The following is a 15,527-nucleotide window of genomic DNA, read 5'->3' as shown; positions in this document are numbered from 1 at the left end:
TCCGCCATGCAATTAGATCATGGCTGATCTGTATCTTAACTCCATCTATCCGCCTTGGTTCCCTAACCCTTAATCCCCTCACCCGACAAAACTCAATCTCAGTTTTGACATTTCCAATTGACCCCCGGCCCCAACAGCTTTTTGGGGGAGAGAGTTCCAGATTCCCACTCCCCTTTGTGTGAGGAAGTGCTTCCCGACATCACCCCTGAACGGCCCGGCTCTAATTTTAAGGTTCTGCCCCCTTGTTCTGGACTCTCCCCCCACCAGAGAAAATAGTTTCTCTCTATCGACCCTATCAAATCCTTTAATCATCTTAAACCCCTCGATTCGATCACCCCTTAATCTTCTACACTCGAGGGAATACAAGCCCAGTCTATTTCTGGGCACCGCACCTCAGGAAGGATTTATTGGCCTTGGAGGGGGTGCAGGGCAGATTCACCAGAATGATACCGGGGCTAAAAGGGTTAAATTACGAGGACAGGTTGCACAAACTGGGCTTGTATTCCCTCGAGTGTAGAAGATTAAGGGGTGATCGAATCGAGGGGTTTAAGACGATTAAAGGATTCGATAGGGTCGATAGAGAGAAACTATTTCCTCTGGTGGGGGGAGTCCAGAACCTTAAAATTAGAGCCGGGCCGTTCAGGGGTGATGTCGGGAAGCACTTCCTCACACAAAGGGGAGTGGGAATCTGGAACTCCCTCCCCCAAAAAGCTGTTGAGGCCGGGGGTCAATTGGAAATTTCAAAACTGAGATTGATGGATTTTTGTTGGGTGAGGGGATTAAGGGTTACAGAACCAAGGCGGGTAGATGGAGTTAAGATACAGATCAGTCATGATCTAATTGAATGGAGGAACAGGCTCGAGGGGCTGAATGGCCTCCTCCTGTTCCTATATTCCTAAGATCCTCTACACTGTCCCGTCAAACACTCCCAGGGCAGGTACAGGGTTAGATACAGAGTAAAGCTCCCTCTACACTGTCCCGTCAAACACTCCCAGCGCAGGTACAGGGGGTTAGATACAGAGTAAAGCTCCCTCTACACTGTCCCATCAAACACTCCCAGGGCAGGTACAGGGGGTTAGATACAGAGTAAAGCTCCCTCTACACTGTCCCATCAAACACTCCCAGGGCAGGTACAGCACGGGTTAGATACAGAGTAAAGCTCCCTCTACACTGTCCCATCAAACACTCCCAGGGCAGGTACAGCACGGGGTTAGATACAGAGTAAAGCTCCCTCTGCACTGTCCCATCAAATGACGGAACAGGATAAAGGGGCTGAATGGCCTCCTCCTATTCCTAAAGCGGAGCGAGTTAGGATGCATGTTCGTAAAGGAACCCCTTCCCGTTTTAAGTTATCAAAGGCACACTCCTTAGTTCGACTTGCTTAAACTCGTTCCTACGTCAGTTCACTTGGTTACAGAGCTCAAACAGAAATATTTAACTGCACAGTTATAATCTCTGGCAACTCTTTATATAATTGTATCAAATCACGTAAGAGACTCACAAAGAGGAATTTGTGAGCACTGACCCCGAGGACTTTGCAAAAATCTCATCTTTGACACAAAATGATTAGCCGAGCAACCCTAACAATCCTGTTCTCACGCACAAAAGCGTTTGGGTGCAGATAAGGCTCGATACACATGGGAGCTTGTTTACAACATTTTAATCTTCTCCTCTTAACGGATTTACGAAGAGGGACTTCTGCTCAGCAATTGGACGGCTCGCCCAAAGTAAAGGCACACATTCGCAATCCAAGGGATTTAATCGCGGGGGAGAGGGACGAGGAGAACGCTGGACGAAGCCGCACAGGAGAGGAAAGGAGAAAGGTCGGAGAGGGGGGGGATTTGAATGAAGGTGAGTGAGGGAAGATAAAAGATTACAGGACCGAAGGGGGGTGAACGGAGTCGAGGTGAAGATCGGCCATGATCTGATTGAATGGCGGAGCAGGCCCGAGGGGCTGAATGGCCTCCTGCTGCTCCTAAGACTATACCAGGAGCAAGTTGCTAGCCAGACATCAGTGAAAGGGCTAGTGGGTCAAGGTGGGACTCTAACAATGCTGGCAACTTGCGAGAGGCAGGTATGTGAACCAGAACATGACATGGTATTGTACCAATATGAGACTTAAGTTTTGACTTTGTGCGATGGTGTGAAACAAGTGATAGCTCGGTTTGCAAGCCTCCCGATTTTTTTTATTTTCACCGACAACGAACGGGAGAGGTGCAAATCGAGCTGTTGTTTTTGCACCATTGCTCAAAGCCAAAGTAAAGCCCCAAAGAACTTTTACTTGCAAAACGAGGCGTTCAAAATCACGAGGTGGGTTTCGACAGAGTAAATAAGGAGAAACTGCTTCCAGTGGCAGGAGGGTCGGTAACCAGAGGACACAGGTTTAAAATAATTGGCAAAAGATCCAGAGGCGACACGAGGGAAAAGATTTTACGCGGCGAGTTGTTCTGATCTGGAACGAGCTGCCTGAAAGGGCGGTGGAAGCAGATTCAATAGTAACTTTCAAAAGGGGAATTGGATAAACACTCGAAGGGGCAAAAATTTCAGGGCTATTGGGGGAAAGAGCAGGGGGGGAGGCAGTGGGACTAATTGGATCGCTCGTTCAAAGAGCCGGCACGGGCACGATGGGCCGAATGGCCTCCTTCTGTGCTATATCACTCTATGGTTCTATGAATATAAAGTATACAAGCGTGTCCCCTTAGCAATCAAGGTTCATTTCTACGTTGCATTAAGCCGTACGCTGATTTAGCATTGTTTCGCGATGCCCCCCACAGTCGAATAGTCCGCCCCCACCCCCATTTTAGGCCAAGGTAGTCTAATTTTTATTTCCTTTAGGATGCTTAGGTGCTTCCCAGGGAGCCTAAGGAGCCAGGTATAAAGTTTCAATTCCCATTCCCGTTGATTCCCAGATACCCCCAGTTGCCGACACCAACGGATATCAATGTTCCGGTTTCGGATTTCATCCACCAATGAGGCGACAGCACTAAGAACGGGCCCCTGTCCCAAAACCTCCGGGCCCAGGAAATTCAACCAGGGCGAAGCAAGCGAGTGAGAAACGGAAGGGTGAACTGGGGACTGAGTGCTTTGCGGGGCAGGTTGCGTGGGCTCCGAGAGAGGGGGGGAGGGGGGGGAATGGGGGCAGGGCCGCTGGAGGCCCTGAGGCCCGTGCGTGAAGCACGCCCAGGTGGGCGAGGTACCGGAGGGCGGTCAGTGCCCTGTGGTACCCCTACCCCAGCGAGAGTCAGGGGGGGAAAGGGGGGAAGTTGACTGATTAAGGGTTTGTGGTTGTTGGTTTTTGTATCTTCGCACTCTTCCCTTGGAGAATCGTGGGAAGGATTTGCAGGCTGATTAGCAGCCTGGAAGTGAGGAAATCGGGGATTGCTGTCTCTCGTCACTGCATCTTTCGGATGAGACATCAAACCGAGGCCCCGTCTGCCCCCTCGGGTGTGGCCGCAAAAGATCCCACGGCCGCTATTTCGAAGAAGAGCAGGGGGGAGTTCCCCTCGGTGTCTTGGGGCCAATATTTACCCCTTAACCAACATCGCCAAAAAAACAGATGATCCGGTCATTTATCACGTTGCTGTTTGCGGGAGCTTGCTGTGCGCAAATTGGCTGCTGCGTTTCTTACGTTAAAACTTCAAAAAGTACTTCATTGGCTGTGCAGCGCTTTGGGACACCCAAAGGTCGTGAAAGGCGCTATATAAATGCAAGTTCTTTCTTCCTAACAGTTCTCCTGTTGTGTGTCGTATCTCTAGTGATTGGGCCTTGAAAGAATCTTGATAGAGACAACACTGGAAATATTGACCGGAAACAATGAAAGCCTCCATCGTTTTGCTCCTGTCTGTATTTGGAGCCAGTTACGGTAAGTGGTTTGTGTTTGCTCTTGGGTCCAGGCTGCCCCTGTCCTGGGTTTGCTTTTATTTTCCATTTACTCTCTCCCCTTCTCTCCTGGTGCACTTTTCTCCTTCCTTCCAGCTCTTCACTCAGAATTCCTGTCCTCGCTCCAATTCCCCACACTCCCAGCAGAATTCCTGTCCTCACTGCGTATCCCCACACTCCCAGCAGAATTCCTGTCCTCACTGCACATCCCCGCACTCCCAGCAGTATTCCTGTCCTCACTGCGTATCCCCGCACTCCCAGCAGTATTCCTGTCCTCACTGCGTATCCCCACACTCCCAGCAGAATTCCTGTCCTCACTGCACATCCCCACACTCCCAGCAGAATTCCTGTCCTCACTGCACATCCCCACACTCCCAGCAGTATTCCTGTACTCACTCCAATTCCCCACACTCCCAGCAGAATTCCTGTCCTCACTCCAATTCCCCACACTTCCAGCAGAATTCCTGTACTCACTCCAATTCCCCACACTCCCAGCAGAATTCCTGTCCTCACTCCAATTCCCCACACTCCCAGCAGAATTCCTGTCCTCACTGCACATCCCCACACTCCCAGCAGAATTCCTGTCCTCACTGCATATCCCCACACTCCCAGCAGAATTCCTGTCCTCACTGCACATCCCCACACTCCCAGCAGAATTCCTGTCCTCACTGCATATCTCTACACACGCAGCAGAATTCCTGTACTCACTCCAATTCCCCACACTCCCAGCAGAATTCCTGTCCTCACTGCATATCTCTACACACGCAGCAGAATTCCTGTCCTCACTGCATATCCCCACACTCCCAGCAGAATTCCTGTCCTCACTCCAATTCCCCACACTCCCAGCAGAATTCCTGTCCTCACTCCAATTCCCCACACTCCCAGCAGAATTCCTGTCTTCACTCCAATTCCCCACACTCCCAGCAGAATTCCTGTACTCACTGCATATCCCCACACTCCCAGCAGAATTCCTGTACTCACTGCATATCTCTACACTCCCAGCAGAATTCCTGTCCTCACTCCAATTCCCCACACTCCCAGCAGAATTCCTGTCTTCACTCCAATTCCCTATACTCCCAGCAGAATTCCTGTCCTCACTCCAATTCCCTACACTCCCAGCAGAATTCCTCTACTCACTCCAATTCCCCACACTCCCAGCAGAATTCCTGTACTCACTCCAATTCACCACACTCCCAGCAGAATTCCTGTCCTCATTCCAATTATCCATACCCCCAGCAGAATTCTTGTACTCACTGCAATTCCCCACACTCCCAGCAGAATTCCTGTCCTCATTCCAATTATCCATACCCCCAGCAGAATTCTTGTACTCACTGCAATTCCCCACACTCCCAGCAGAATTCCTGTCCTCATTCCAATTATCCATACCCCCAGCAGAATTCTTGTACTCACTGCAATTCCCCACACTCCCAGCAGAATTCCTGTACTCACTCCAATTCCCCACACTCCCAGCAGAATTCCTGTACTCACTCCAATTCCCCACACTCCCAGCAGAATTCCTGTCCTCACTGCATATCTCTACACACGCAGCAGAATTCCTGTCCTCACTGCATATCCCCACACTCCCAGCAGAATTCCTGTCCTCACTGCATATCTCTACACTCCCAGCAGAATTCCTGTCCTCAATCCAATTCCCCACACTCCCAGCAGAATTCCTGTCTTCACTCCAATTCCCCACACTTCCAGCAGAATTCCTCTACTCACTCCAATTCCCCACACTCCCAGCAGAATTCCTGTCCTCACTGCATATCCCCACACTCCCAGCAGAATTCCTGTACTCACTCCAATTCCCCACACTCCCAGCAGAATTCCTGAACTCACTCCAATTCCCCACACTTCCAGCAAATTTCCTGTCCTCACTCCAAAGCCCCACACTCCCAGCAGAATTCCAGTCCTCACCCACAACTACCTTTCTCTTTGGAGATGGTCTCAAGTCCGGGCTATGGCCTGTCCATAGGAGTGGACTAACCGCGACGTTGATTCAGTATCGCACAAGATACGTTCAGATGGAGAAGGCTCGTCCTTCCAGGATACAAACCTCACCCTCTCCCCATTACACCCTCCAGCAGCTTCTTAAAGGGGCCCCGTTCCATTGGCCACCTTTCCTAAGCCGGTCATCTGCCCACACTTGCCCTTTGCACCCTGACCCCGTGACCCCCTGACCTGCCGCCCTAGTGTGTCTGGAAATATAGCCCTGGGTTTACTTTTTCCATCCTGTTACGTTTCTTATAGACCTCGAGAGGATGCGTGGGAATACGGAGTTAGTACAGGAATTCTGCTGGGAGTGTGGGAATATGAAGTTAGGACAGGAATTCTGCTGGTTCTGTGGGAATATGGAGTCAGGGCAGGAATGCCGCTGGGAGTGTGGGAATATGGAATTAGGACAGAAATTCTGCTGGGATTGTGGGGATGTGGGCGAGGACTGGAATTCTGCTGGGAGTGTGGGGATTTGGAGTGAGGACAGGAATTCTGCTGGGAGTGTGGGGATTTGGAGTGAGGACAGGAAATTTGCTGGAAGTGTGGGGAATTGGAGTGAGGACAGGAATTCTGCTTGGAGGGTCAGGAATTGGAGTGAGGACAGGCATTCTGCTGGGAGTGAGGGGAATTGGAGTGAGGACAGGCATTCTGCTGGGAGTGTGGGGAATTGGAGTGAGGACAGGAATTCTGCTGGGAGTGTGGGGAATGGGAGTGAGGACAGGAATTCTGCTGGAAGTGTGGGGAATTGGAGTGAGGACAGGAATTCTGCTGGGAGTGTGGGGAATGGGAGTGAGGACAGGAATTCTGCTGGGAGGGTCAGGAATTGGAGTGAGGACAGGAATTCTGCTGGGAGTGAGGGGAATTGGAGTGAGGACAGGCATTCTGCTGGAAGTGTGGGGAATGGGAGTGAGGACAGGAATTCTGCTGGAAGTGTGGGGAATTGGAGTGAGGACAGGAATTCTGCTGGGAGTGTGGGGAATGGGAGTGAGGACAGGAATTCTGCTGGGAGTGTGGGGATATGCAGTGAGTACAGGAATTCTGCTGGAAGTGTGGGGAATTGGAGTGAGGACAGGAATTCTGCTGGGAGTGCGGGGACGTGGGGGGAGGACAGGAATTCTGCTGGGAGTGTGGGGACGTGCAGCGCCCAGCTTGATACCGCTGCGTTTTGTTTCTGCAGCCACAAGCTGTACAGACGTCGATGGCTCCCTGAAACAGCTGGATGCTGGAATCGGGCTGGTGTTTGGAGTGAATCATACAGGGGCCGTCTACACCAGGCTGGGCGACTCCTGGATACAAGTCCCCGGCAGTCTCAGGCACGTCACGGTGGGATCGGCCGGAATCTGGGGAGTCGACCAGCAAAGGACCATCTTCCGGCTCATTGCTGGTTCGTGGACCGCCATATCCAGTAAGTCGAGAATTTACCGCACGTTAAAACAAAGAAAGCATTTGCACTTATATCGAGCGTTTCACGACCGCAGGATGTCCCAAATCACTTTTCAGCCAATGAAGTGCGGCCACTGTTGTAATGTAGGAAACGCGGCGGCCAATTTGTGCACAGCAAGATCCCACAAACGCCAATGCGATGGCTGTTTTAGTGATGTCGGTTGAGGGATAAATATTGGCGCAGGACACCGGGGGAAACTCCCCCCCCCACCTGCTCTTCTTCGAAATAGTGGCCGTGGGATCTTTGACGTCCCACCTGAGAGGGGCAGACGGGGGTCCCTCGGTTCACCGTCTCATCCGAAAGACGGCACCTCCTGTTAATAGTATCCATGTGATTTATTGTTAATTGTGTGTTAATTGTATTCAGGTGGTGAGTATCAATTGGGGACTCTCTTGTATCCTTTTGTAAGAGGGAGCTTATGTCGAGGTGCATGAGGTGTAAGGGAGATCTCTGAGAATAGAGACTTGGAAGCAACTGAAGATTAGGCTCTAGTCTTCCACCTGGCTGTCTGACTTTTTACACCTCCAACAGTGCAGCACTCCCTCAGTACCGGCGCTGGGAGTGTCGGCCTGGATTACGGGGCTCAAGTCTCTGGAGCGAGGGCTCGAACCCACGACCTTCTGACTCAGAGGCAAGAGAGAGAGAGAGAGAGACCCACTGACATCATGGCCCATCGCACTTGGTTTACTGGATGCAGTTAGGCTACACTAGGGGCATTGGAGAGGGCGCAGCAAGAAAGTCAGAGATGAGCAGGGTTGCCAACTCTGGTTGGACATATTCCTGGAGGTTCCATCACATGACCTCCTGCCACGAACCGCCCCACCCAGTCGAACAGCCTTTTTGTTAAAAATTCTCCAATAAACGCACATGAAAATCATACACAATTTTGTTGAAAGCCTCTATGATTTTCTCCCTGGTTTTGCTCGTAGCAGTGTCCTGGGGATTAATCATCAGTTCCTGGAGGGTTGGCGACCCCGAGAGATGGGGAAAGGTCAAAAAAGGTTAATTGCGTCAACTCAGAGAGAACATCTGAACAATTGATTAAGGATTTTAAATATTAAATGGATTAAATAATCAATTCTCAATATTACTTTAAAATAGGAAGGATAATAAAGTGGTGAAATTAAATTTAAATTAGATACCAGAAGGATGGTAAGCGTCTAGACTGATCTGTTGGCAGGGCATTGGAGACGAAGCTTAGAGGAACAATCAAACAGAGGCAGGGAGAGTTAGGTTAAAGGGAAAAGACATGAGGGAGAGGCTTAGGGAGGGAATTCCAGAGCTTAGGGCCGAGATGACTGAAGGCACGGCCGCCAATGGTGGAGCGATGGAAATCGGGGGATGCGCAAGAGGCCAGAATTGGAGGAGCGCAGAGATCTCGGAGGGTTGTAGGGGCTGGAGGAGGTTACAGAGATAGAGAGGGGGGTGGGCGAAGAGGCCATGGGGGGGATTTGAACACAAGGATGAGAATTTTAAAATCGAGGCGTTCCCGGACCGGGAGCCAATGTGGGTCAGCGAGCACAGGGGGGTGATGGGTGAACGGGACTCGGTGCGAGTTAGGATACGGGGGGGGGCATCAGGAGTTTTGGATGAGCTGATGTTTACGGAGGGTGGGAGATGGGAGGCCGGCCAGGGAGAGAATTGGAATAGTCAAGTCTGGAGATAACAAAGGCACGGACGAGGGTTTCAGCAGCAGGTGAGCTGAGGCAGGGGGACGGAGACGGGCGATGCCACGGAGGTGGAAGTCGGGGGTCTTGGTGATGGAGCGGAGATTTGGTCGGAAGCTCACCTCAGGGTCAAATCGAGGTTGCGGCCGGGGAGATAGGATGGACAGTCATTAATTCTGATGCCTTGTCTTTTCAGGCAGTCATCTCATGCAGATCGATGCTGGTGGGGACCAGTTTGTGGCCGGTGTTGACCAGTTTGGAGCCACGCTGTGTCTCAACAAACAGGAAATGGTCAACGCCGTCCAAAACAGCACTCCCTCCTTCAGTAGCGTTGGGAGTCGCATGAAGTATTACTCCTGCGGGCCCCAGGGTTGCTGGGGGGTCACACTGGCGAAGGACGTGTATTTCCGAGTCAACGTCAACCCGACCAACTGCATCGGCACGGGCTGGACTCGCATTTTCGGAAAGTTCCAGATGATTGAGGTCGGAGGTGACGGGCGGGTGTTCGGCATCAGCTCCACCAAACAGCTCTACATGAGGTAAAACTCCCTCTCTCGATGATAATTCGTTGCCGCCATCGAATGTACAGCACAGGAAAAGGCCATTCGGCCCAACTGGTCTATCCCTGTGTTTATGCTCCACACGAGCCTCCTCCCTCCCTACTTCATCTCACCCTATCAGCATATCCTTCTATTCCTTTCTCCCTCATGTGTTTATCCAGCTTCCCCTTAAATCCATCTACACTATTCACCTCAACTACTCCTTGTGGGAGCGAGTTCCACATTCTCACCACTCTCTGGGTAAAGAAGTTTCTCCTGAATTCCCGATTGGATTTATTAGTGACTATCTCATATTTATGGCCCCCTAGTTCTGGTCTCCCCCACAAGTGGAGACATCTTCTCTACGTCTACCCTATCGAACCCCTTCATAATCTTAAAGACCTCGACCAGGTCACCCCTCAGCCTTCTCTTTTTCCAGAGAAAAGAGCCCCAGCCTGTTCAGCCTTTCCTGATTCCGCTCCGTCTCCAAAATCACCGGCTCTTAGAATCGTAGAATCATCCAGCAGAGAAGGAGGCCATTCGGCCCATCGTGCCTGTGCTGGCTCTTTGAAAGAGCTATCCGATTAGTCCCACTCCCCCCTGCACTTTCCCCCGTAGCCCTGCAAATTTTTCCCCTTCAAGTATTTATCCAATTCCCCTTTTGAAAGTTATTATTGAATCTGCTTCCACCGCCCTTTCAGGCAGCGCATTCCAGATCAGAACAACTCGCTGCGTAAAAAACATTCTCCTCATCTCCCCCTCTGGTTCTTTTGCCAATTATCTTCAATCTGTGTCCTCTGGTTACCGACCCTCCTGCCACTGGAAACAGTTTCTCCTTATTTACTCTGTCAAAACCCTTCATGATTTTGAACACCTCGATTAAATCTCCCCTTAACCTTCTCTGCTCTGAGGAGAACAATCCCAGCTTCTCCAGTCTCTCCACATAACTGAAGTCCCTCATCCCTGGGACCATTCTGGTAAATCTCCTCCGCACCCTCTCCAAGGCCTTGACGTCCTTCCTAAAGTGCGGTGCCCAGAATTGGCCACAATACTCCAGCTGAGGCCTAACCAGTGATTTATAAAGGGTTTAGTATAACTCCCTTGTTTTGTACCCTATGACTCTATTTGTAGAGCCCAGGATCATGTATGCTTTTTCAACAGCCTTCTCAACTTGTCCTGCCACCTTAAAAGATTTATGTATGTGGAGAGTTTGGGGTGGCCGGGGGGAGGTTATCGAAGTTGAACGGGGTTTACAGAGATCGGAAGTGGTGAGGTAATGAAGGGATAATTGTGGGGTATTGGGATTCAAAGATCCTGGACTGGGTCTCAGGGGTGAGGGGAAAGGGTTCCTGCCTCCTAATCACTCTACAGTGACCCATACTGGGAGTGCACTGTAAGGACAGGACTGGGCTGAGCTGTGATGCTAGCTGTAGTCGAATAGTCTGATGTTCGCTGTCTAGGCATGAAGAATGGCTACTTATTTGGGGTGCTGGGGAGTGTGTGATATGGAGAAGGACAATACCCTGGGAAATAGGGACTAGAATAGAAAAACAGAATATTTTTTAAATGGTGAGAAATTATTAAATGTGTTCAGAGAGACTTGGATGTCCTCATACAAGAAACACAAAAAGATAGCGTGCAGGTACAGCAAGTAATTAGGAAGGCAAATGGCGTGTTGGCCTTTATTGCAAGGGGGTTGGAGTACAAGAGTAAGGAAGTCTTACTACAATTGTACAGGGCTTTGGTGAGACCTCACCCTGAGTACTGCGCACAGTTTTGGTCTCCTTATCTGAGGAAGGATATACTTGCCTTAGAGGCGGTGCAACGAAGGTTCACTAGATTGATTCCTGGGATGAGAGGGTTGTCCTATGAGGAGAGGTTGAGTAGAATGGGCCTATACTCTCTGGAGTTTAGAAGAATGAGAGGTGATCTAATTGAAACATCTCAGATTCTGAGGGGGCTTGACAGGGCAGATGCTGAGAGGTTGATTCCCCTGCCTGGAGAGTCTAGAACTAGGGGGCATAGTCTCAGGATAAGGGATCGGCCATTTAAGACTGAGATGAGGAAGAATTTCTTCACTCAGAGGGTTGTGAATCTTTGGAATTCTCTACCCCAGAGGGCTGTGGATGCTCAGTCGTTGAGTATATTCAAGGCTGAGATGGATAGATTTTTGGACACTGAGGGAATCAAGGGATATGGGGATCAGGCAGGAAAGTGGAGTTGAGGTCGAAGATCAGCCATGATCTTATTGAATGGCGGAGCAGGCTCGAGGGGCCGAATGGCCTACTCCTGCTCCTATTTCTTATCTTCTTAATATTAGAGCCATTGGTAAAGAAAGGGAGGAAAATAAGTGACAGACATTCGGGGTCAGCTGTGATGCCCTATGTTGCTGAATATCCTGCTGATACTCACCATCTAGGCTGATGCGAAAAGAATGACCGAATGAGTGAGCCCTAGGTGGCTCTACAGCACCAACCTGCATTTATATAGCGCCTTTAACATAGTAAAACATCCCAAGGCTCTCCACAGGAGCGATTATCAAACAAAATTTAACACCGAGCCACATCAGGAGATATTAAGACAGGTGACAAAAAGCTTGGTCAAAGAGGTAGGTTTTAAGGAGCGTCTTAAAGGAGGAGAGAGAGAGGCGGAGAGGTTTAGGGAGGGAATTCCAGAGCTTAGGGCCCAGGCAGCTGAAGGCACGGCCGCCAATGGTGGAGCGATGGAAATCGGGGGGATGCGCAAGAGGCCAGAATTGGAGGAGCGCAGAGATCTCGGAGGGTTGTAGGGTCTGGAGGAGGTTACAGACAAGCGCGATGTCAGAATTAAGTTTGACTCTCACATTGTCCTTCATTCTCCCCCTTCCCTCCGTCCCCCCCAAACAGGAAAGGTGTGACGAGCGATAAACCCACAGGGTGGGGCTGGACCAAGATCCAAATCGGGAACCTACGTTTCAAACATGTTTCCTGGGACCTCGGGCAGCTGTGGCTGGTCACAGACGAGGCGAAAATTGTCCGGTGTTCGAGCGAGGACATCTTCTGACTCCAATCACCCGGCCCCCGTCTCCGGGCGAACGGGAAGAGGCATCGTAGCGTCAGCGAGTTGAGACACCTCCGGACTTCGTCTCTGCAAATCGCCGTGATTATTCTCCCCACGGACATGGGAAAGCGTGAACTGTTTTGTAACTTGGAAACCAATAAAACAGGACATAATCACTCCCAACATCAGAGGCTGCCTCCTTTACATGATACCAGAACTGAGAAGTTATAACTGTCAGGAACAGGCTGGGGCTCTTTTCTCTCGAAATGAGAAGACTGAGAGGTGACCTGACAGAGGTCTTTAAAATTGTTATCTCCAGACTCGACTCTTCCAATGCTCTCCTGGCTGGCCTCCCGCCATCCATAAACTCCAACTCATCCAAAACTCTGCTCCCCCCCGTATCCTAACTCGCACCGAGTCCCGTTCTCCCATCACCCCCCTGTGCTCGCTGACCGACATCGGCTCCCGGTCCTGCAACGCCTCGATTTAAAAATTCTCATCCTTGTTTACAAATCCCTCCTCGCCCCCCCCTCCCTGTGACCTCCTCCAGCCCCCTACAACCCTCCGAGATCTCTGCGCCCCTCCAATTCTGGCCTCTTGCGCATCCCCCGATTTTAATCGCTCCACCATTGGCGGCCGTGCCTTCAGCTGCCTAGATCCTAAGCTCTGGAATTCCCTCCCTAAACCTCTCCGCCTCTCTCTCCTCCTTTAAGACGCTCCTTAAAAACTTTGACCAAGCTTTTGGTCACCTGTCCTAATATCTCCTTATGCGTCTCGGCGTCAAATTTTGTTTGATAATCGCTCCTGTGAAGCGTCTTGGGACGTTTTACTACGTTAAGGGTGCTATATAAATGCAGGTTGATGTTGATAGGGTAGACGTAGAGAAGATGTTTCCACTTGTGGGGGAGACCAGAACTAGGGGGCCATAAATATAAGATAGTCACTAATAAATCCAATCGGGAATTCAGGAGAAACTTCTTTACCCAGAGAGTGGTGAGAATGTGGAACTCGCTCCCACAAGGAGTAGTTGAGGTGAATAGTGGAGATGGATTTAAGGGGAAGCTGGATAAACACATGAGGGAGAAAGGAATAGAAGGATATGCTGATAGGGTGAGATGAAGTAGGGAGGGAGGAGGCTCGTGTGGAGCATAAACACCGGGATAGACCAGTTGGGCCGAATGGCCTGTTTCTGCACTGTAAAATTCGATGTAATTTCCAACACAAAGCCCATGAAATTAAGTCAAGGAATGGTAGCACAGTACCCCTGACACACCAATTTGCCAAGGATGGGCAACGACAGTCACGAGGAGAAACTTGAGATACTGGGACTATTTCAGAGCAGGCTAAGAGGGGATTTAATCGAGTTTTTTTTAAATTATAAAGATACAGTGAATAGGCAAAGACTGTTTACCCTGGCTGAGGAGTCAGTGACGAGGGTTCATTGGTTTAAAATTGTCACTGAGAGAGCATGAAGAGAGCGGTTCAGAGAAATTACTTGACATGGAGGGTTGCTGGAGCGTGTAATATTTTGTGTCTATTAAGGGAGAATGGGGTCAATATTTTGATGCAGGGGGAGATACAGGGTTATGGGGAGAGAGCGGGGCAGGGGGAATTAGTTTGTCATTGCTCTAGCAAAGAGCCAGCACAGACACGATGGGACGAATGGCCTATTTTATACTGGATGGCTCATCTCTGCGCTGTCATACTGGAAGAAAGAAAGACTTGCATTTATATAGCGCCTTTCATAATCTCAGGATGTCCCAAAGCACTTTACAGTCGATTTTTCAAATTCTAGCCGCTGTCGTAATGTAAGGAACGCGGCAGCCAATTCGCGCACAGCAAGATCCCACAAACAGCAATGTGATAAATGACCAGATCATCTGTTTTTTTTTAAGTGGTGTTGGTTGAGGGATAAATATCGGTCCCAGCACACCGGGGAGAACTCCCCCCCTGCAATTCTTCGAAATAGTGGCCGTGGGGATCTTTTACGCCCCCACCCGAGAGGGGCAGACGGGGTGGGGGGCCCCTCGGTTTAACGTCTCATCGTCGTGACGAGAGGCGGCAATCCCGATTTCCTCACTTATTGCTCCTGTTTCCCCCTCCCCTTAGGTTTGCCTTGTTCGGTCTTCTTAAAGGGGCCGGCACACCCCACACTTCCAAGATCCCGGTCGTTCTGCGTTATTCCAGCCTGACCCGGTTTCATTTCAGATTTGTTCTTGGGGAAAGAAGATTCGGGAGTCGTGCCCAACAGATTCCACCAGCAGAGGGCACTGAACAACCAAGAATGGCCAATGCCCGTTCTCTTGGGTTCACTCCAACGTTGTGCCTTCGTTCAACAGCATCAAAACCACGGACTAGAAATTGTCCCTTTTGCAGGCCTGAAACAGGCGCCAGAGCGTCCAACATGGCGGCCGGCGGACATTCCGCGAAGGACGGGCCCTGGCCGCCATATTCGATCAAGGCCGGGGTGCGGTTGTGTTGCCTCAGGCACAAGATCAGACGGGTCTGGTGCCCCGTTCTCTTGGCACGCTGTACCCAACGGGCAGCCTCACCCCGGGGGGCATAGCAGAGGACGGGTACGGCAGCGTAGCGGGGGCGTGTTTACTGCAGTGATAATCCAGTAGTGGAACCTGAGTTCAAAATCCCTCCGTGCAATTCCTTTCAAAAGTGAACAAAAAAAAAAGTGCTGGCCTCAGTACAAGTGACCTTGACGCTGTCGGATTGTCGTTAAAAACCCAACTGGTTCACGAGTGCCCCTTCAGGGAAGGAAACCGGCCGTCCTTACCCGGTCCGGGCCTACATGTGACTCCAGTCCCCACAACCAACGCGGTTGACTCTTAACTGCCCTCTGAAGTTGGCCGAGCAAACCACTCAGTTGTATCAAACCAGCGGTTCGAGGAGGTGGCTCACCACCACCTTCTCAGGGGGCATCTAGGAGATGGGCAATAAATGCCAGCCTTGCCA

At 50.6% G+C, this 15,527-nt stretch overlaps 1 protein-coding gene across 2 annotated transcripts; it reads left to right on the top strand.

Moving 5' to 3' along the window:
- The first annotated feature begins 1,570 nt into the window (after positions 1–1,570).
- On the top strand, positions 1,571–13,526 carry LOC137306298 (fish-egg lectin-like). 2 transcript variants are annotated; one of them, XM_067975464.1, is made up of 5 exons: positions 1,571–1,851; positions 3,756–3,862; positions 7,052–7,279; positions 9,182–9,524; positions 12,410–13,526. In XM_067975464.1, the coding sequence occupies exons 2-5, from the start codon at positions 3,814–3,816 to the stop codon at positions 12,564–12,566; spliced, it is 777 nt and encodes a 258-aa protein (XP_067831565.1). In that variant the 5' UTR covers positions 1,571–1,851; positions 3,756–3,813; the 3' UTR covers positions 12,567–13,526. The 2 variants fall into 2 exon arrangements, with proteins under 2 accessions (XP_067831565.1, XP_067831566.1); XM_067975465.1 differs by having other exon boundaries at positions 3,729–3,862.
- The last annotated feature ends 2,001 nt before the right edge of the window (positions 13,527–15,527 follow it).

The sequence above is a fragment of the Heptranchias perlo genome, chromosome 42 (assembly GCF_035084215.1).
Source record: "Heptranchias perlo isolate sHepPer1 chromosome 42, sHepPer1.hap1, whole genome shotgun sequence".
Taxonomy (NCBI): Eukaryota; Metazoa; Chordata; class Chondrichthyes; order Hexanchiformes; family Hexanchidae; genus Heptranchias; species Heptranchias perlo.
Note: the sequence above shows the minus strand (reverse complement) of the source record. Positions and strands in the feature narration are given on the sequence as shown.

Coding starts and splice junctions, on each gene's coding strand:
- LOC137306298 (XM_067975464.1), top strand. CDS start 3,814: ATGAAAGCCTCCATCGTTTTGCTCCTGTCTGTATTTGGAGCCAGTTAC. Junction 3,863..7,051: donor TGTATTTGGAGCCAGTTACG/GTAAGTGGTTTG, acceptor TTGTTTCTGCAG/CCACAAGCTGTACAGACGTC. Junction 9,525..12,409: donor ACCAAACAGCTCTACATGAG/GTAAAACTCCCT, acceptor CCCCCCAAACAG/GAAAGGTGTGACGAGCGATA.